We start from the raw sequence: 21,377 nt of genomic DNA, 5'->3' as shown, positions 1-21,377 counted from the left end.
CGGCCGCCTGGGAAGGTGTGCGTTCTCCGCCACCGCAGGCCCTGGGGCCTCCAGATCCTGCAGGAGGAGCCCCCACCCAGGGAGGAAGCAGGGGACCGAAGGAGCCTGCCTGCCTTTCTTGCTGGTAACAAGGTCCCACTTTATTTTGTTGCAAACAATAAATAATCTATAAATAGAACAGGGGACGGAGGAGTGGGGTGAGGGAAGAACAGGGTTGAAACCACCGGGTCCTGGGGTGGCCGGCAGAAGGGCAGAGCGAGCCCCTTGTCCCGTAGACCGCACCTTAACTGCCTTTCACTCAAGGCTCCCCTCCTCCCACCCGCGGCTCCCCAGAGGCACCCAGGCAAGGGAGGGGCTGCGGGCAGGGCAGTGGGGTCTGCGGGCGAGTTCCGGGGCGGCCCCAATACCAGGCAAACGCACATAGCAGTGGGGGCCATCAGGACGGCCCCTCCCAGCCTGCCCCGGGAGGGGTGAGGCCCAGGAGGGAGGAGGGTTGCGGCAGGGTTACCCTCTCAGTGGTGCTGAGGGGGCAGCAGAGGGGCCAGGTCTGGGGAACGGCGGGCCTTCTCGGCCAGCAGCTGGTAGAAGGGCTTGGGGGTCCCCCAGTCCTCGTCCTCGCTGCTGGAGCTGTCCCGCTTCACGATCCGGTTGTGCTGGAGGCTGAACCTGCGGGCTTTGATGCTGGGGGAGAAGGGGCCACCGGCGGTCACGCCTTCCCTGCCCCCCAGGGTGGCCGTCTCCGCCCCACCCCCGCCATCCCAGAGCCCGGGGGTCCCCGTCTGTACAGTGGGGCTGGGCCCCAGGCTCCTGTGAGATCTGTTAAGAAGTGCGCACGTGGGCTGTGTGTCTCAGGGGCCAATGAGAAAGGGGCAGGTGGCAGCTCTGAGCAGGTGGGGGGGAAGGGGAGAAGGGGGGGGCGGGGAGGGGGTGCGAGTAACAGGGAAATGAGACCCGGCTTCCTGCTCTGAGAAATTTCCCGTGGCAGGAAGGGCAAAGGGGATCTAAAGCTAGAATTGGGCTATTTGCCCTTCTAAGCTCCCCAGGTCGAGCACCTCCCGACCTCTGTCACCCCCAACGATCTCATAAGAGTTGGCAACACCCAAGTCTTCCACCCCAACAATAAACTCCAACCTGTTTCCAATACCACGAAAATCAGAGCAGGTGACCGGAGCCCGGGGGCCCCACTGCCCCGCCCCCCCCCCCGCCCCCTGGGCAGGGGCTTCTCACCAGTATGGTCTCCGCTCCTCCTGGGTCATCACCCGCCACAGCTGGGCCAGCTCCTTGGTGGCGGCCGTGGAAGCGGTCCCGGGACAGGCTCTGTGACAGGAGGGAGGAGGTGAGGAGAGGGCAGCCCATTTGGGCAAAGGCTGCCCGTCTGGCCACAGGAGGCTCCCCTGCCCTCTCAGGGCCTCAGTTTCCCCCCCTGAGAACTCGGATCTTTTCTACCCACTTTGGCCTGTAGGGCCTCAGGATACACCCTCTGGAGCCCGGGTGTCAAAGAAGGGAGCTGGACGGACGGGTTGTCGGGAAGGGGACACTTGAGTCTCGGGACCCGGAGGGGACCCGTGTCTTCCGGTCACGAAACCAGCTCTTCAGGGCTGGGCGCCCGACCTATCAAGTCAGCCCCAAGAACTTTGGCGGGAGATGAGGAGCTCTCCTCCCCCCGGGGTCGCTGGACCCAAGCCCTGGGGTGACCCTTCACCAACCCCACCCCGTGTGCTTGAGGACAAAGACGACCCAGAAGAGCAGGGCGGAGAGACGGGCCCCCGGCCAGGCGCCACCGTCTGAGCCCTGGGCCCAGCCGCACCTGAAGGCTGTCTACGTCCTCCCCTCTCAGGCTCCCGGAGCTGCTCTCCTTTCTCTCTAAGTCTGAGTGGGGTTTTGTTGCGTATAATTCGCGGGGCTTGACCAATGCAAGGGGACCAGGTAAGGTGCTGGGGGACGGGGAGGCGGAGGGAGGGTCAGTGTGGCAGACAGCAGGGCACCGAGCTCTTGGTGGGGGCGGCGGGGGTGGAGGGCGGTGACAGTGAAGGTCGGGCCCCACCCAGGGCCCAGAGGGACCCCCACCCACCGGATATACTGCTTCCGGTTCATCCTGCAGAACATGATAAAGCCGTTGACGCACTTTTTCTTCGTCTGGGTCGGGCAGGGGGCTTTCTTGTTTTCCTTGGGCTTCGCGGGGCCCTGGGCCGCCCGGCCTTTCCTGACCTTCCTCCCGGCTGCGGGCAGGCTGGCGGCCCGCCGCGTGGGGGTCCACGTGTAGTCCCCATCCTCGTCGCTGGAGGACGGCGGGCCCTGCGTCAGGGTCGTGGGGGTCGGGGAGGTGAGCGCCGGCAGGAGGCGGGTGACCCACCTGGCTGCCAGCTGTCCCGCCCTCACCTCCTGCCGCCTCCACACCGACTCGGCGTCTGAGCCCTCCCAGCTGGAGCTGGAGCCCGACGGCGCCTTGCTGTTCTCGCTCAGCGACAGGTAGCAGTGGTCCAGCGACACAGAGGACTGGCACAGGCTGTGGGAGTCGGCGGGGTCTTCGGGGGGCGCTGGGGGCGCCTCCTGGCGGGTGAAGGGGAAAGACGAGAGACGTGAGGGGAGACCACAGCGTCCCTTCATGTCCCCACTCACGGGTCACCAGAACTCGAATTTAAGACAACCTCGTCCAAACAGTCCCTGGACGTCCAAGCAAGTGTCCCCAGGTCCCCACAGTGGGTGGGCGGGGGCGGGGGGGGGCGTTGGCTGGGGCTCAGAGGCTCGCCACCCTCCTCCCTGTTCCGGGCCAGTAGCTCTTAATATCATCTGGTCAGCAGCCATGACGTCCCCGTCAAATGGTAACTTCTCAGAGCACCAAGTTCCCCTACAGAGCGGGGGTCACGCCACATGCCTCGTGGGGCCAAGAAGCACCCAGCGCTCTGCCCGGCGCCTCCTCAGAGCTCTGCCAAGAGGGGCTATTTTTGTTTCTGCCGCAGACTCAGGCCCTGGTTGGAGGAGCCGGTGGAGGTGGAGGCCCACTCGTGTGGGGACCTGAGCTGGGGCTGCCCCTCGGTCCGCTGGGCGGTGAGCCCCTGCGGGAGGGCGGTGGCCACAGGTGAACCCCCGGCCCGGGAGGGAGGCTCTTTCCCACTGAGGGTCCCTGGGCTCATTCTGCTGTTTTCAGTTTCCTCGTCGGTCGACTGGGGTCACCAGAGACCCTGCCTGACAGCACAGCTGGAAAATGACGTGGGGTCTTTTCTGGGTGCCCGGCAGCTTTTAGCTCTTATCCTTGGGGTCTAGTTCATTCCAAATGCCCGGCACAGAGTGCGGCCCCCAGTGGCCCGTAGTGAGGGCTCCAAGGGCGGGCAGATGAGGACAGAGATGGAAAGTGTCTGGAAGGACGAGCAGACGGACAGTGAGTGGGTCGGGGCGGGGGGGGGGGGAGGCGGCTGCCCGCTCGCTCGCAGGGACGGGGGAGTCCATGAAGCAGGAAGCGGTGCGTGTGGAACGAAGGGCGGACCCGCTGCCTACCTTGTCCTGGAGCGCCTCAAGCACGCCGTCAGGCGGCGAAGACTCGGGATCTAGGAACACGTCCTCGAAGAGAGCTGTCAGGGAGGGAGAGCGGGCAGTGGCTGGAGCAGAAAGGCCTCCCTCCCGCTGGCCCAGGTGGCCCCGGTGCCCTTCTCCAGGTCTCTGCTTTGGGAATCTCCTGTCCCAGGACCAAATCTGGCTCATGAGCCAGTGCCCCTGGGGCACCTCCACGCTGAGCAGAGGGGGTGGGTCCCTGACGTGGGCTCCAGGAGCCTCCCCCTCACGGTGCCGGCCTGGGGCCGCCTCCCCCCACCCCGGGGCACCCAGGACAGCTGAGCCTAGGGCGGCACACTTGGTGGGTATCGCCATATGTTTCCTGAATGCACCAAACATCGGGCCCGGCCCCAGGGGCTCACCTTGGGTCAGGAACTCCGTGCCATCCCCCAGGATCTGTTCTGGAGGCAGCTTTCCCGGGGAGCTGAAGAGGGAGGGGCTGAGCCCTAGGATCGCACTCGGGTGGCCTGACACGGCGCAGTTGTTGATCTGGGGAGGCCCCAAGGCCAGCGGGCTCCCTGGAAAGGAAGCATCAGGCTTGAAGACGTGTCGGAAATGACCGTCTCTCCCAGCACAGTGGCCGGCGTTGAGACGGTGTTCGATGCGGCGGAAGGGTGACTCTGTGGACCACTCCTTTTGAGGGCTTTGTAAAGGAAGAGACGCGACGCCTGGCGTCACGTCATGGGCGACCGAAGACAGAAAAATCAATGTCTGCTCTGCCACATCTGGCAGACTGACTGTAGCTCCCTGGAACTCTGTGTTAAGAAAGATTCTGAGGCAGCGTCTGGGCTCCACAGAAGGCGTGATGGTTGGCCAGCACCGTCTGCGGTGGCGACTGCCGGTCGCTCACACAGCCCTGTGCTAGGCAGACCTCGAGTCCCTGTCCTGCTTTCCTCCCACCACAGGGCTGCTCAGAGGGAAGTGAGCGGGAAAGACCCCACACCAGCCTACAAGGAGGAGACACGGAATTTCAGTCACCAGGGGCGCTGCCCTCCGGGGTCCAGGCAGGAAGCCAAGGGTCAGCATCTGGGGACTCCTTGTCCAGATCCTCGCTGGAATCGTAGAACACCAGCTTCTGCCTGCGAGAGATGGAATTCGAGAGGCAGACGGGGAGCCCTGGGCCGGGAACTGCTCTATGGCCCTGGGGCCCAGCCGTTTCCCTGGCGTGTCTTGGTGTGGCCTGCTGGGGTCGCTGTGTGCCGGCTGCTGGGAGGGGGGTGCTGGGGGGGTGCGGCGGGAAGCTCAGCTGAGGCGCCTGCCCTCAAGGGGGTTCGGGCTGGGGAGGAGAGGCAAGGGCTGGGGGGTGCAGGGCTGTGGTGGGCCGTGTTCCAGGAGGACCACACTGAGCTCAGCCTGAAGGGTGGTGGTCTTCTTGGCGGACGAGGGAGACAGGCTTGCCAGGAAGAGAGATCAGGGGTGAAAATTCCGGAGGGCACAAGGCCATGGCTCCCGAGGAGCAGTGAAGCTGTGGTGGTGTTTCAGGTCAGGTTCGTGGGGTTGGGGCAGGGGAGGGGGCTGTCAAGATGAGTCGGGGCCAGAGAAGCGCTCGGGTGCCGACTGAGGTACGGGGGGGGGGGGGGGCTCCGTCCCACGGGCACGAAGGGAGGCCTGAAAGCCTTGAACTGACGTGACCGAGGTCCGGGACTAGAGAAGGCGCTCTGGCAGCTAGGGAGGACGGGCTGGAGGGGTGAGATGGGAGGCAGGGAGGCCGGTGGGGGCCGGTGGGGGTGGGGGTGGGGGCGCAGCCCTGGGCCAGCAGCCCCAAAGCTAGGCTCTGCTGGTCCTGCGGTGCCCTCTCCACAGACACCGGCGCCGATGTCAATCGACCTCATTTCTCACCGCCCAGCCCTCAGCCATGCCAGACTGGACCCCCCCAGCCTACCCCACTCAGAGCCCTTGGGGTTCCCTTACCTGGGACAGGGCTGGGTCCTGTTAAGAAGGTGGATCCGCTCAGCCCCTTGCTGGGCCTTGAAGGCTTGGTAGAGCCCCTCACCCTGGGCACTGGCTCGGCAACAGCAACCTGGGGGGAGGGGAGGGCAGGTCAGGATGCCTACTCCTGCGGCCGCAGTGAATCCCGATACCCGGATGGAGAGGAGCCCCGGTCTGCCACGGCCTCTCCCTCCCACATCCTCGCAAGACCTTGGGCTGCGGGGCCTCTGCATGAGACTCTGGGGTGCCCTGAATGACCCCGTCGGTTTCTGGAACCCCACATCCCTCTCAGAAGCTGTCAGGGAGCTCAAATCCTGAATACTGTCGAGGAAGCCGAAGAGAGCAAACAAGTATGGGGAGCTCGCCCTGCCGGCACAGTTTGGGGCTGTTTGTATACGAGTCAGTAGTAGCCCTTGGCCAGAGGGTACCATGATTACGCCCATTTTACAGTTAAGCAAACTGAGACCCTGAGATACCAAATAACTCCCCCGAGGTCACACAACTAGTGGAAGGGCCGAAAAGCTCTCCCTTTCCAGGCGGGGCGGGTGCTTCCTCGCGGCCCCCACGGCCTCCTGGGCGACCGCGGGAAGTCTGGGTCTCTTTGTGCTCCTTCCCTAGACTGTGGCTGCAGCACTGGCACATGGCCTCGCCCCGAGATGCTCGGGAAGCAGGGACCAGATGAACAGATGGGGGCAGGATGGCTCCGGGCCTCCCTCGCCCGCCAGCTACCCCCATCTCACTCGGCGCTCTCCTGGGTGCGTCACCACGCCTTTTCAAGGTGGCCCAGGGACGGGAGTCACAGGAGCCATCGCCTGTCTTCCCCCGGTTCTGTGACCCACAGCCTCGCACCAGAGCCACGATGACGCTGCAGCACCCTTCCACCCACAACGGGACCTAAAAGGAGGACGGCGACGATGGAAAGGAGGCCCGAGACAGCGTCCTTTTTGCCTACGGCGGAGGACCCAGCGCCTGGGCCCAGGCTCAGGACGCTGCGGGTGCCTGCCAAGGAGTGTAAGAAGGGACTAAGTTAACGGTGAGGGAAGATAGCGACCTGAGCAGTCACAGTGGCTGCTGTTCTCAGCCATGTCCAGCAGCGTCAGCCGGGACCTTCCTCCCCTCCTGTCACCTTGAGGCAGCGATGATGCAACTTTGGGGTGACAGCAGGAGCTGGCATGTCTTGAAGGGGTGGCCGTCCCCCCCGCGTTCCTTCCTTGCTGCTCTGGAGACAGGGCCACCCACTTCTTGAGCTTGTCCAGGGCCAGACAGCGGCGCGGGTTCTGGGCCCGGCTCTGGCGTTCTGGGGGAGCAGAGAGACGAGCGTCAGAGGGGGCAGCGCATGGGTGGGGAGGAGGGCCTCTTTGCTCCGGGCCCCGCCGGGCCTGGTCGCTCACCAGCCCTTCCCCGGTGAGCTCGGATCCTCAGCAAGAGATCACCTCAGCCGAGGCTCCCTGCCCCTGCCCACATGTTCGAGTCATCTTGGGAGCTCTGGGAAAGATACTGACGCCCAGGTTGCCCCCCAGGCCCCTGGAACGTGACTTTCTGGGTGTGAGGCTCAGGCATAGGCATTTTTCACAGTCCCCTGGATGATTCCATAGGTACGCAGCCAGGACTGGAAAGCACTGATTAGGTACAATTCCCATTTTAAAGATGGGGCAACTGAGGCCTGCAGAAGCGAAGGGACACATGGCGAGTTAGCCGCAGGGCTGAGGCTGGCCTGGGGATGCTTGCTGTCCACACTTGGGTCTTTTCATCAGCCCGCGCTCCTTGATGCTCTGGCCCGGGACTGATGACAATAAATGGTAACAGCAGCTTCCCCTCACGGAGCCCTGACCGTGTGCCTCTCCGCTCAGCGCTGCCGCAGGGGTATGCGCGCAGGCTCCCGATCCTGAACAACAGCCTGTGGTCCAGCCCCCCGGACACTGAGGCTCAGAGAAGGAGAGCAACCATGCCAGTCCTCAGGGCTAGGGAGAGAGGGACCAAGGCCCGGGACGTCGGACAAAGTAAGTCTCACTGTAAAGCGTGGTCAGGGGCTCTGGGTAGCTGCCTGGGCGGCCCCGGAGTGAGAATGGCTCTGGAGAAGGAACTTCGCTCCCACGGGGCCTGGCTTCCTGTTCCGCCTCGCTCATACCTGACGATCCAGTGGGTTTCTTCTTGTGGGGTTTCCGACAGGCTCCCTGAAGACAGGACTTGCGAGAACGTGGGGAGCTCGAGGGGGCGGAGTGTCTCCGCCGTGCAGGGCCTGAGCCCCAGTTCCGACCCAGCCCTGCACAGGGCGGAAAAGTCAGGTCAGATGCCCACACTTCCCAATCGTGGGCAGAGGGCTAAGGGGGCGGCCACGGCCTCCAAGCTGACTTTACAGATGTGGCAACTGAGCTCCCGGAGGAGCCTGGGCTGGTCTGAGGTCACACGGCCAGGCGGCAGAGGTTCCCTGGCGAAAACTCAGGTTCCCCCAGGGCCATCTGGGGTCCACCCAGAAGGAAGACAGACGCAAAGCTTTCCCAAATGCTTTCCCTGCCATCATCCCCATCCCAAACCAATTCCTCCTCCTACCGTCCTCAGGGCAGCGAGGGCTCCGCGGTCCATCCTGGCTCACCCAGGGGCCTCTCCATCAGGCCTCTCAGTTCTCCGTCCTCAATGTCACCCAAAGGTCCCACTTCTGTTCCGAGCCTCACCCTCCACGCAAGACCGGCCTGTCTCCGGTCCAGATCCCTCCTAACGGCCTCCTCACTGACCTCCCTGACTCCCTTAATAACCAATTCTTGCTCACTAGGCGTCAGGCATCTCTTTCTTAAAAAATACCTGATCATAGCTTTCCCCGGCTTTTTAAAGTCCTTCGGGAATTCTCACCTTCATCTCCCTCCTTAGCCAAGCCCTGCGCTGTGGAAAATCCACATCTAATTCCGACCCTCCAAAAACTTAACAATTAATAGGCTACTGCTGACGAGAATCCTTACCAATAACACAAACGGGTCATTAGCCTGTATTTTGGATATCCTGTGTTATATACTGTATTCATACAGTCAAGTAAGCTGGAGAAAAGCAAGGATTGAAAGCATAAGGAAGAGAAAAGACATCTTACAGAACTGTACTGGATTTATCTAAGAATGTCCGCGTGTAACTTGGGCCCATGCAGCTCAAGCCTGTGTTCTTCCAGGGTCAAGCATACTAGTATCGGTTTCATTTTGCAGTTGAGCAAACCGAGGCACGGGGAGGCTAAGGTCTTAAGACACGCATCTGCGTCAGGATCTGGTTCGCGAGCCTGCGCACGTCGAGCTGATGTTACGTGGTCCCTCCGTGCACACCGGCTGCCGGCCTGCCCTAGACATTCCACGCGCGTCTTCCCGTGCTGGTGCGCTCCTGCTCACGGCGCCTCCTGCCTGCCGGGGCTCCCTCGGGCTAACGTTGGCCCTGGCCCATCGCGAGGCCCCAGACACCCTGTTCGGAGTTAACAGCATCAGGCCCGTCTCTCTGACTCTGTCCGCTCTGCCAGGCTCTGAGATCCCCAGGACTGGGGCTCATTGATGTCACTTGGTGTCCCTGATGGCTCTCCCTTGGTGGAAAGCAGACCCTGGGAATGGTGACTGAATTTACTTACCCCGGAGTCCGCCTTCCCCATTGGTGGTGTGGAATTTGAGCAAGGTCTTGGCCACATCAATGCTTCTCTGGAGGTGCTGGATGTAATGCAGGACATGCAGCAGAATCTCCTTCTGCCCCCAAAAGAAAGACAGGGCTGAGCACAGGAATGGGGGCCCAAGACCATGCGAGGCTGTGGGGGACCAGAGACAGAAAGGCTGCAGGAGCCCGTTCCTCAGCCTGATAATCCTTCCAGGGGCAGAGATATTCCTAGTCTATTTAGACCTTGCTGCAGCTCAGGAAGAAGTCTGTTGCAGCTAAAGAAACCGAGGCCTGGAGTGCTAGCGTGACTTGCTAAGGTTAGAGAGATCTGAACTCAGGTCCGCCTGCCTCCTGGCCTAGTTTTTCAATGCACACTGGCTTCCCACCCCTGGCCCTTTGCACATGCTGTATTCTCTATCTGCAAAGCCCTCCTCTTCCCTCTACAGACTCCCACACTAGCTTCTCCTCCCCTGAGCCTTAGCCCAGTGGTCTCCCCTTCCAGATTTCCCACCTCCCTGAGTCAGATGTCCCTCCTCAGCACCCTTGCAATGTCCTGGCCTAATGACCTATTCATGAGTTATTCTCTCTCATCGACCTTGAACTAGTTTGAGAGTAGAGCCTGTGGCTAAGTGATTTCTGTATCTCGCGCTCCTAGAATCAAGAGGTAGCTTAGCCCCTGATCGCTGAAGAATGATCTCTGTAGCATGGAGCACAATGCCTTCTGCCCAGCAGGCCGCCAAGTACCAGGTCCGTACCACAGACACAAAGCTAAATGAGACTTCTATCCACTGAGGGCCAGGGACATAGGGGTGAACCAGACATGCCTTTGTTTACCTTCATGGAATTTTTAATCTAGTGAGGACAGCGGCCCTTAATAAACTCATAAGTCATATAGAATTATCAATGGTGTGGCCAACATTATGAATAAGAATGTAACAAGAGATTCTGAAATTGGACTTGAGTGTCTGGAAAGACCTCCAGCATTTTTTTTTTTAAAGATTTTATTTATTTGAGGGAGAGAACGAGCACAATAGGGGGACCAGCAGAGCGAGAGAGACCAGCAGACTCCTTGCTGAGCAGGAAGCCTGATGTGGGGGCTCGATTCCAGAATCCTAGGATCATGCGCTGAGCCAAAGGCAGCTGCTTAACCGACTGAGTCACCAAGGTGCCCAGCATTTGTTGTGTTTAAAGATTTATTTATTTTAGAGATGGGGAAGGGGCAGAGGGAGAGAGAAAGAATCCAAGCAGACCCTCCGCTGAGCCCGGAGCCCAACCTGCGGCTCGATCTCACGACCCTGAGATCGGACCTGAGCTGAAACCAGGAGTTGGACGCTTAACCAACTGCGCCACCCAGGGGCCCCCAGGCCTCCAGCATTTAAGCGGAGACCTAAAGAATGACAGAATTAGCCTGGTAAAAAGGTGAGGGAAGAGCACCAGTGAGTATTTCGTGGATTGGACTAGATCCCTAGAACACCAATAAAATGGTTAGCAGTTATCTTCTGAACCCTAGGTCAGGAAACATGGTCCCACAAAGGGACTTGTGTGAAACCGCTCCATAAACTAGAGTCCCAACGGTCGCTGAAATGATGTGACCTGATCCATGGAAGGGAGCTATAATCTAACTAAGGAATGTGACACAGGCAGGAGACTTTGGAAGGACCTGGATCCAACTTGCCACTTCCTGGCTGTGTATCGGGAGCAGGCTGTTTTACCTCTTTGAGCCTCAGTTTTCTCATCTGGGCAATGGGAGTGAGGTCATTCAGTGAGGCTCACTGGATTATCCTTAGGACGGAATAAAGGAACATGTGTGAAATCACCCAGCACAAGTCCTGGTATGCTAGTTTCCTAATAAATACTTTGTCGATGATCGAACGAGAGCGCTTTCAAGGTTCTCAAAGGACTAAATGAGGGCCTTTTCTAACTTGGAGAACTGGACGGTGTGTTCGCAAGAGCAAATCTTTTATCTCTAACCCCAGGCTTGGCCCATGATCGGCACTCACTGCACTGAGTGTTCGTAAACTGTCAAGTGATATGAAATGTGATTAGTAGGAGTGTAAAGGTTTTATGCAGAAGGCCGTTGGGCATCATCTCAGAGTCTGAGACCGAAGGTTCAGGAAGGTTAGCTTGGGGGCTATGGCAGAGGTTCAGATCCCAGAGACCTTCTGAAGGCAAGATCGACAGGTCCCATGACTGTCTGAGCTGAGACGATTCATTCATTTGCTCACTCATTCATTCGTTCGACGAACACCTGTTGAGTGCTCAGTGACCAAGCGGCTGAGGATGTGGGCCTTTGGAGTGGGACAGATCCGAACCAGCCGTGTCCTTCTGGGCAGCAGGACCCCTCTCCTCGCAGTGGAGAATGGTCAGAGAGAGAAGCCACAGGACCACACGGGCCAGGAGGCACTTCGTGAGTCAGGACTGCGAGGAAGGACACCCCAGACCTAAGCCACACCCCAAATCTCAAACACGGAAAGGCAATACGTAACAGCTCAGTTCATTCATTGAGCATCAGATGGAGCACATCACCCAGCCCTGTGACAAGTCGTGGTGATGCCCTCCAGGAAGGTGTGTTGAGGGGGAGGCTGGGGACTGGCAGGGACGCACGCACGTTGTCCGTGGAGCAGGAGACTTAGACTGAACCCAAGGAAGGGTGAAGGTGGGAGGAAGAGGGTCCTTAAGACTTCAGAGGATCAATGGTCACTAAAGCAGCCTGAGGCCTGGGGAGAATTCCACGAGATGTCATCATGCGGTCATGCATGAAACGTCACCTGTCGCCGGACTCCACTGTCACTCCTTCAGGGCCGGGACTGTCCCCCAGTCGTCTCTGCCCCCCCACCTCCCAGGAGTCGATCTCGGTATCTATGCACACTACATACACAGATGTTTGAGGACAGAGGGGGCCTGCGAACATGTTGCCAAATATGTCAAAGGGGACTCGGCAGGTGTGACTGAGTGAGGGTCCTGAGTAATTGAGTGGCCCACTGGGGTCCCAGGGGTCCTCACAAGTGGGAGGCAGGAGGATCGAAGGCAGGAAAGGCAAGGTGAGGATGGAGAGAGCCTGGAAGGTGCTCCACTGCTGGCCTTGACAGGGCCGTGAGCCGAAGAACACAGTCGGCTTCTGGAAGTTGGCAAAGGGAAAGGAGACAGATTCTCCCTGGGAGCCTCCGAGAGGGACCCTGTGGCCGATTTTGGACCTCAGGCCTCCACACCATGCGTGAATAAATTCACGTTGTTTCAAGCTACTGGGTTTGTGGCCCTTTGCTAGAGAGGCCACAGGAAGGTAGGATACAGCGTCGACGGCCACGAGGTGCTTAGGAGGGAGAATTAACGTGACCTGGCGATGGATGGAAGGTGGGAGGCCTCAAGGAGGTGAGGGTTAGGATCTGGCACCCGAAGGTCTGGATCTTGCCCCAAACACCCACTCTTCTGAGCCTCTTGGGAGGCAAGTAGCATGTTCTAGCTGGGGGTCGGTTATTCCTGTGTTCGTATCTTTTATCGCCCTGACCACATTCTGAGTTCCCAGGGGATGCCAGAGCTCAGGTTCCTTTGCCTCCCCTCGTTGTAACCAGAACAGTTTCTGCTATCCAGCCATCTTTCTAGAACTGGCTGATGAATGAGTGGATACGCGACCGAATGAGAGGAACTACAGCAAGAAAACACAGCACGCCTTCAGGATCTCTGAGTCCCTTAATAAGTTGTTGCCACTGGCGGCTGCGAGGTGGCAGCTCAGCACGTGTCCCCTGGGGACGCGAAGAGCAGATTTAGCTCTTGCTACCTCGAGGAGACGCCCCAGGACACAGGACAAGGGACTCAGGGAGGGAAGTGACATTTCTTCAAGGACCATCGTGGCTAGTGTGTTGTTTGAGCCTCTCAATATCTCTGGCGAGCAGACGTGATTTTTTCCTCGGATTACAGCTGGGAAACAGGATGCCTGAGAGGTCAGGACGCCGAGAGCCCTGCCCAGAGTCCTGCCGTTTCGGGCTGATGGGCTTGAACCAAGGGCTGTTTGATTCCCCAAAGTGATGACCTTTACCTGGCTCCTTGCCCATTTCCCCCCACCCAACTGCCCCTGCCCTTTGCAAGAAAGGATTCCCCAGGCTTCTCGTGATGGGATCACAGAAAGGCCCACGCAAGGCAGGACCGTGCGCATCTCCGTGTTGTCGCTGGAAGAGTCTGTGTCGGGGCCCCAGGACAAGGGATGGTTACTGAGATTTTCGGATCTGCTTCCCACATCTGCCTCCTCTCCCTGCATCCCCATACCTTGGTGAGCTTCTTGGTGCCCGTCTTCAGGGCCACAGGCAACAGCAATGCCAACTCATGGAGTTTGCTGGTGTGATTCTTCCTCTGCCTCCTGTTTGGGGCCAAGAGCTGGTGTTGGTTAGGATGTTGGCACCTGACCCCCAAACCACCCATCTCTGTGTTCCCCATCTCTGAGAGGCTCCCCGCCCCAGGCTCCCCAGACAGAGTCCTGGGCATCGTAGGTCCCATCAGATCTTTCTCATTCCCCTTCCAGTCCCTTCTATCCAGCCCTAGACCCTGCCCCAGTCCACGTGTGGACGTTCCCCTTGCCTTCCCACCCATCCCCCCGGCCTCCTCCAGTCCATCCTGTCTACAAGCATCAGGGTGAGCTTTCTGCAACACGGATCTGGCCACAGTTTTCTCATCTGGGCAATGGGAATGAAGATATTCATTGAGGCTCAGAGGTTTATCAGTAGGACTGAATACACCAGTGTGTGTGAGATCGCCCAGCACAGAGCCTGATACTCTGGTTGTCTAGTAAGTGCTTCAAACCTCTCGACGTCATCCCATTATTAAGGACCAAGTTGAAACCCTTAACCTGGTTTATAACGGTCCTCAGGCCCTGGCCTGGCAGACCATTCTGGTCTCAACCCTTACGGGACAGGGGAGATACCTTGGCTAAGGGCCCTCAGCCCCGTGTTCATGCATTTCTCTGAGCCCTGCTCCGAGCTGAGAGCTGGCGGGGTGGACAGGACAGGTGGGTACTGTGTCTCTAGCATCCAGACAGGGTCTTGCACACCGTGGGAACTCACTGCTTACTTGGTAAATAAATAAATGAGGGCACGACAGAAGCTGACTGCTGGGCGGACACAGAACTTCCAGGATCGAATCCCTGCATTCATAATGCATAATATACTCTTGCACACACATAAACCTCCACCTCTCTCTCGGCAGATGGGGACACAAAGACATTGGAGTCTCTCTCCCAGATTCTGCACCATTGTCACGACTCGCACGACTCCTTTGGGAATGCCTGGACACCCCTCTCTCCACCAATCCTTGTCTCGCCTCCCCTCAGGGTTCAGTACAATTGCCACCTGCCCCAGGAAGCCTCTGGTGACCTCCTTTGCCTTCCTCTCCTGCTCTGAACAGCTAAAACACCTTTTCACCGGCAGCCTGGCCACGCCCCCAAACACTCCCTTGATTACAGACAGGTGTTTAGCTCCTACTCAAACACAAGTGGACCCTACACTGGACGCCAGAGAAGGAGAGGGTTTGAAACCACTGTCACTGCCCTCAAGGAGTTGGGGGAGCAGGTGGGAGACGCACTTATCTCCCTAACCAAACCCTGAAGTCCTCAAAGAATCATTTTCACTCACTCATTCACCAGTTACTTATTTTATTTATTGATTGATTTGATTTGATTTTTTAAAGATTTTATTTGACAGAGAGAGAGACAGCAAGAGAGGGAACACAAGCAGGGGCAGTGGGAGAGGGAGAAGCAGGCTTCCCGCTGAGCAGGGAGCCTGACAAGGGGCTTGAATCCAGGACCCTAGGATCATGTCCTGAGCTGAAGGCAGATGCCAAATGACTAAGCCACTCAGGAGCCCCTACTTTTTTTTTTTTTAAGAATTTATTTATTTATTTATTTGACAGAGAGAGAGAGAGAGAGAGGGAGGCACAATGAGAGAGGGAACACAAGCAGGGGGAGTGGGAAAGAGAGAAACAGGCCTCCTGCCTAGCAGAAAGCCCGATGCAGGGCTCAATCCCAGGACCCTGGGATCATGACCTGAGCCAAAGGCAGATGCTTTAACAACTGAGCCACGCAAGCGCCCTTCATTCAGCCATTACTTATTGAGCACCTACGATGGGCTGGGAATGGTGTTAGGTGATAGGGATGAAAGTATAAAAATCAAAATACAGTCCCTTCTAGAGCTCACAGGACCGTCAGGGGTAAAGTCATTAATCAGATTGTCACACAAACAAACATAAAATTCCAATGAGTACCAGAATGGGCTATATAATTTGCTGGGGAGGGGAGCCTTGCAAATGAAAATGTGGGGCCCCCTTTTTAAAAATTAAGGATTTCAAGGGGATGAGAGCAGGGCATTAAACCAAGCATCGGGCTCTTCTAAAGACAGGGCTATGTAACCTCAGGAGTTTGCACACCCAGAGAGCTGATCCTTTTGGAGACAAAGAAGAAGGCTGCTAGAAACAGGTGGCTTTGATCTAATCTACAACGTTTTCCCTGAGGAAGTAAACCTGGCCGGAACTGGTTCTGAGGGATAAGTGGAGACGCATAGGTGAAGATGGAACAAGCACATTTCTGATAGAGGGGACATGTGCAAAGGCCCTGTGGCACGAGGAAGCATGGGGAACTCAAAGGAACTAAAGCTGCCCTGTCTGGTGCACAGAAGGCAAGGAGTCTTATGGGGTGAGACAAGGCTGGAGAAGATAGGGGCCAGATGAGGCAGGATCTCAAAGGCTCGTAGTACAGAAGTTTTTCCCCTTTATCTGAAGACCAGCAGGAAGCCATAAAAGGGCTTTATGTAGAGGAGAATACCATTCGTGCAACCTCTCGAAAACACCATGAATATATTTGTCAGCTGGATGAAGGAATTAAAAAAAAAAAATCTCTGGTCTCCAGTTACCTCTTTTTTTTTTTTTTTAAGATTTTTATTTATTTATTTGACAGAGATCACGAGTAGGCAGAGAGGCAGGCAGAGAGAGAGAGAGAGTGGGGGGGAAGCAGGCTCTCCACTGAGCAGAGAGCCCGATGCGGGGCTCGATCCCAGGACCCTGGGATCATGACCTGAGCCGAAGGCAGAGGCTTTAACCCACTGAGCCACCCGGGCGCCCCTCCAGTTACCTCTTGGTATAAACTATAACTTTGAGGGGCAAGGATGTTGGGGTTCCGTCTTTGAAGGAAAACTGGGGTAGGCTGACCTCTAATGTCCTGTTTAGCCCTGATATTTACTTTTTGCATACCACTTCCCTTCTGTTCTAGAAGGACCCCTGGAACCCCCAGCGAGAAACAACACAGAAAGCAAGGAAGAAAAAAGTGTCCGGTCCTATTTAAGCTCAAGGTGTGACCTGACCATGGCTGAGGAAAAGAATTTTGTATCATCTGTAGTCGCTGGGTGTTTACTCTGGGTTTTGCAAAGCACTGAGAGCCTTCTGTGTGCAAACACAGAAGTTCCCAGGGGAAAAATTTGGCGGGAGGAAAACGCCAAATTTTGGCGTTTTTGTGACGACGAGACATCACAAAATCTTGACATCTCCTGGGCAGTAGTCCTGAATAGGTGGGACTCGGGGTGTGCTCCCAGAGCCTCTGGGAGCCGGACACTTCCTCCCGAGGCTGCCCCTTTCCTTGCTGGATGGTTCTGGTTTCAGACAAGTTCTTTTCTGTAATTTTCACCCACTAACCCCAGCTCTGCCCTCTGGGTCTTCAGGGAACAGGCCAGCTCCAGCCACACATGTCCTTTTTCTGTTTCTCTAAACTGCCAAGTTTCTTTCTGCCTTAGGGCCTTTCCTATTCCTTTCACCTGGAATGTTCTTTTGCCCTGATTGTTGTATGGCTGGTTTTTCCTTTGCCATTCACCTCGGAGCTTAAACGTAACCCCCTTAGAGAGGCCTTTCCTGACCAACTGATCTAGCTAAGCATATTCTTGGTCACATCCTCTTATCATTTATCAGAATCTGAAATCTTCTTTCTTTATTTTCAACACCACAGGGCAGAGATTTTTGTCTATTTGATTAATGGTTATATCCCAGACTGACTTATCCATTACGTGCAGTAAGCACAGTGCCTACGTCTGGAGCCTCTTTTCAAGGCTCCTGAAAATGTCTTAATTTCTTTTTCTTTTTTAAGATTTTACTTTTAAGTCAGCTCTATACCCAACGTGGGGCTCAAACAACCCAGAGATCAAGAGTCATGTGCTCCGGGGCGCCTGGGTGGCTCAGTGGGTTAAAGCCTCTGCCTTCGGCTCGGGTCATGATCCCAGGGTCCTGGGATCGAGCCCTGCATCGGGCTCTCTGCTCAGCAGGGAGCCTGCTTCCTCCTCTCTCTCTGCCTCCCTCTCTGCCTACTTGTGATCTCTCTCTCTCTCTCTCTGTCAAATAAATAAATAAATAAAAATATTAAAAAAAAAAAAGAGTCATGTGCTCCACTGCCTGAGCCAGCCAGGTGCCCTAAAAATGTTTTAATTTCTCTTAAAAGCTATGCCGATGTTGTTGTAGACTATAATTTTAAGTATGTTTTTAATGGGGGCGCCTGTGTGGTTCAGTGGGTTAAGGCCTCTGCCTTCAGCTCAGGTCATGATCCCAGGGTTCTGGGATCGAGCCCCGCATCAGGGTCTCCGCTCAGCAGGGAGCCTGCTTCCCCCTCTCTCTCTGCCTGCCTCTCTGCCTACTTGTGATCTCTGTCTGTCAAATAAATAAATAAATCTTTAAAAAAAAAAAAAAGGTATGTTTTTAATGGATGAAGGGGCCTGGGCGCCTGGGTGGCTCAGTTGGTTAAGCATCTGCCTTCAGCTCAGATCACGATCCCAGGGTCCTGGGACTGAGCCCTGCGTTGGTCTCCCTGCTCAGCTGGGAGCCTGCTTCTCCCTCTGCCTCTGCCCTTCCTCCCCGCTTGTGCTCTCTTTCTCTCAAATAAATAAATAAAATCTTAAAAAAAAGAAACAACCACAAACAAACAAAACTTAAAAAAAAAAGTGGAGGAAGGGGCCCAAGAAGGAAAAATTGCCTAGGGCCTAAGCAAGTCATATGTGGCCTTGGCTCTATCCTTAGCTCCCAGAATAATGATTAGCACTTAGTGTTCAACAAAAAATTGTTGATTTTATGAATGCTCTTGTCTTCTGATGGTCTCAGCCTTTGAAATGGCAAATGATTCTAATTCCCGAGTTTCCTCTTCTCTGAGCCAATCAGCCTAAACTCTCCCTAGTTCTTTTATTTTACAGGAGCTAGAAGAGCCTGTCCAAATTTCTCGTATTAGATATAGGAAAAGCAAGGCCCAGGCCCTAATTTGCTTTGACATGTGCAGAGATTTAAGACTAAGAGCTGCCCCAACGTGGGACAAAGCAGGGGGCAATCCCAACAGGCAGCCTCATGGTTGGTCTTAAGCTACAGCTTTTGAATAAGGGAGACCTGGGTCGGAATTCCAGCTCTGCCATTTGCTGTGTGACTTTGAACACATGTTTTCATTTCTCTGAGGTTGTTTTTAACCCATTGATAGAATGGAAGTGGCCAGAAAGTTTGGTCTTGTCTGGAAAGATCTTGTCTGGAAAGACCTGGCACACTGAGAGTACTTACAAAATGTTAAAGACAGAAAGTGGACAGTCGTTTGTCAGAATTTTTTAGGGATAAGGAATGTTGAAGAATGGGGTCAAAGTATTGTATTAGCTAACTATGGTTGATAAAGCTGTTGCTTTTGGTTGACAGACATGTCATCCCCCTTGCCTGGTAACACTTTCCTTTGGGGCCACCCCTCCCCCACTCTCCTTCCATGAGGTTCAGAGAGGTCGACCCCAACCTCCCCTTTCACTAGCAGCACAGAACTAAGGTCCAGCTAAGAGTCACAGTGATTGGTTCAGGATTGGGGTCATAACCCAGGTTTGGCCAATCAGAATCAATGCTCCCAGAAAGAGGCCCTCTGCTGTGCCTGTCAGGCTGACAGGGTGTTGCCTTGGAGCTGCTGGGAGCCATCTTGCCCTCACAAAGGGAGGGCCTGCTTGAGGAGGAAGCCGATGTAGGGCAACAGCAGAGCCCAGAGAGGCAGGTTCCTGGCAACATCATTTAATCCTCACCTGGAACCAGCCAACCCTGATGCCCCTGAATTTTTGGATTAAAGGACCCAGTGAATCTCCTTTTATGCCTAAGCTGGTTTTAGCTAGGTTTCTGTTCATGGTAACTAAGAGTTTTTATTAATACGATGCAGTCCCCACACACACATCTAGAAAGGGGGGAAGAACCCCCCTCAACACTGTTGGTGACCTCTGGGATTCCAGGAGGAATGGGCAGTGGGATGGTCATTCTTCATTTTATTCATGGTGTTCCTTCTGAGCACAGTACCAAGGTAGAGAATCTGAACAAAGCAGATGCTTAATTTTGGAGTTAATAAATGAATGAATAGGGGCGCCTGGGTGACTCAGTTGTTAAGCGTCTGCCTTTGGCTCAGGTCATGATCGCGGGGTCCTGGAATCCAGCCCTATGTCAGGCTCCCTGCTCGGCAGGAGGCCTGCTTCTCTCTCCCCTACTCACCCTGCTTGTGTTTCCTCTCTCCCTGTCTCTCTCTGTGTCAAATAAATAAATCTTAAAAAAAAAATGAATGAAGAGCTGGGTGGACAGTAAGTCATTCGGGAAGATAGTGAGGATAAGATGAACTCTGGCTCCCTTTTTTTTAATCCAGGCTGCGGGTGGGGCAGGAATCTAATACGACCCTCAGTCTCCTGTGAACATCCCCTCTTAGGAGATTCCTGACACTTGGTGGTTGCTTGATGGATGAACGAATGCATGAATAGAAGAAAGGAAGGCAGGGCATTGACAAAGCTCCAAATGTCACAGCCTGCAGGGCCTCTGAGGTGATCTTTGGCAACCATTTCAGAATACTCTCATCTTGAAGATGGCGGTAATATTCGCACCTACTTCCTTGTGGAGGTGTAGTACAAACAAAAGGGCTTAGCAAAGAATCTGACAAACACTAAGTGCTCAGTAAACATTATTGTTATTATGCGACCAGAGTGGCCAAAGCCAGAATGGAGATAGGCAGGGGTGAGCCCTTACCTGTCACTGGAACCCAGGGAACTGGCTCTGGGCCATCCAAGGGAATACAAGTGTCTGCTGGAACCCCACATCTGCAAAGAGGGAAAAAGAAAGAATTATTACTGTGACCTCTGAGATTCCAGGAGGAATGGGACACATGGTGGGTAGCCTTCATTTTCCCTATGTTGTTCCTTTGAGCACTCAGAGATCCCAGGAGTCCCCCACCACCCCACAAATATGGGCCCAGAGACCAAATTCAAACCCCCAAACTCTAAACTGAAGTCCATGAATACCAAGTTGTAAATCTGGGCCAAGTTGTGATCTGCACCTAAAACTAAAAGCAGCAAATTCCCAAACTTTAACTTCAGAGCTTGGGTCTTAATAGTGAGATGTCAGACCACCAGTGAAAACTGTGGTTTGAGATCTCTAAACTGCGATGTTCGGACACCAAAACTATGACTTTAAACTCTCACAGTGAGGATCTAAAACCCAAAAAGTGTCCTCCCAAACCTAAAACCCCTCAACTCTAATACTGAAATACTCTAGACCCCCAAACTGAACTCCAAAGGCAACCCAATCCCAATCCCATTAAGCCACAGACCACAAACTTTAAGAGAGAACCCAAACCCTAAACAAACCCAAGCCCCCCCAAAGCAAACGACAGTCTCCCAAATTGGCCTTGGATCCAAAAGCAAAGACCTCTAGATCCTCAAACCATCCAATTTCAGACCATCACTTCAGACCATCACTTCAGACCATCCAATTGTGCACCCCCCAACCTTACAATTGAGATCTCACATGTGAGTCCCAAAATTGAAGGCCCGAACTCAACGTGGGGACTCCAGGCCCTAAAATTTAATCCTCAAAGTCCCAAATTGTGACTCCAGACCCTAACTCCTGTACCTCATACTCTATACTGAGATTCTGGACCCTGAATCTATACTGAGGCTTCAAACCTCCCAAATCAGACCCCAGGCCCCCAAATGATACTTCAGAATTCAAAACTAAGACTTCCAGATCCTAAAATTAGGATCTTCATATTCCAACAGGAAAACTTCCAGTCACAAACCCCAACACCTTCAGATTCCAATACTAGTTGTATCTAGATACAAAGCCAGAGATCCCACAGCTTGTGACCCCAAAGCCCCAGCACTATTCAAACAGAGCCTTCCCTGTCTCAAACTTGAGCCTGGATCCCAAAACCTAGGCCCAGCCTCAAATCCAAACTCCAGCTCAGCTGCCCCTGGCCTGCCTCGCTCCCAGCACCCCAGCACGCCTGCCTT

General features: G+C 55.4%; 1 protein-coding gene across 1 annotated transcript; it reads right to left on the bottom strand.

Moving 5' to 3' along the window:
- Positions 1–121: 121 nt before the first annotated feature.
- On the bottom strand, positions 122–19,038 carry MEIOSIN (meiosis initiator; the record flags this gene model as incomplete). Its single annotated transcript, XM_080828556.1, is given in 14 exon segments — positions 122–681; positions 1,228–1,317; positions 2,072–2,550; positions 3,496–3,569; positions 3,912–4,067; positions 4,528–4,628; positions 5,461–5,569; positions 6,328–6,477; positions 6,530–6,775; positions 7,607–7,741; positions 9,074–9,185; positions 13,354–13,461; positions 18,830–18,882; positions 18,885–19,038. Coding segments are annotated over 14 exon segments (2,136 nt in total). The 3' UTR covers positions 122–512.
- Between the last annotated feature and the right edge of the window lie 2,339 nt (positions 19,039–21,377).

This window comes from Martes martes (assembly GCF_963455335.1).
Source record: "Martes martes genome assembly, chromosome: 17".
Lineage (NCBI taxonomy): Eukaryota > Metazoa > Chordata > Mammalia > Carnivora > Mustelidae > Martes > Martes martes.
The sequence above is the reverse complement of the archived record's forward strand: the minus strand, read 5'-3'. Positions and strand labels throughout refer to the sequence as shown.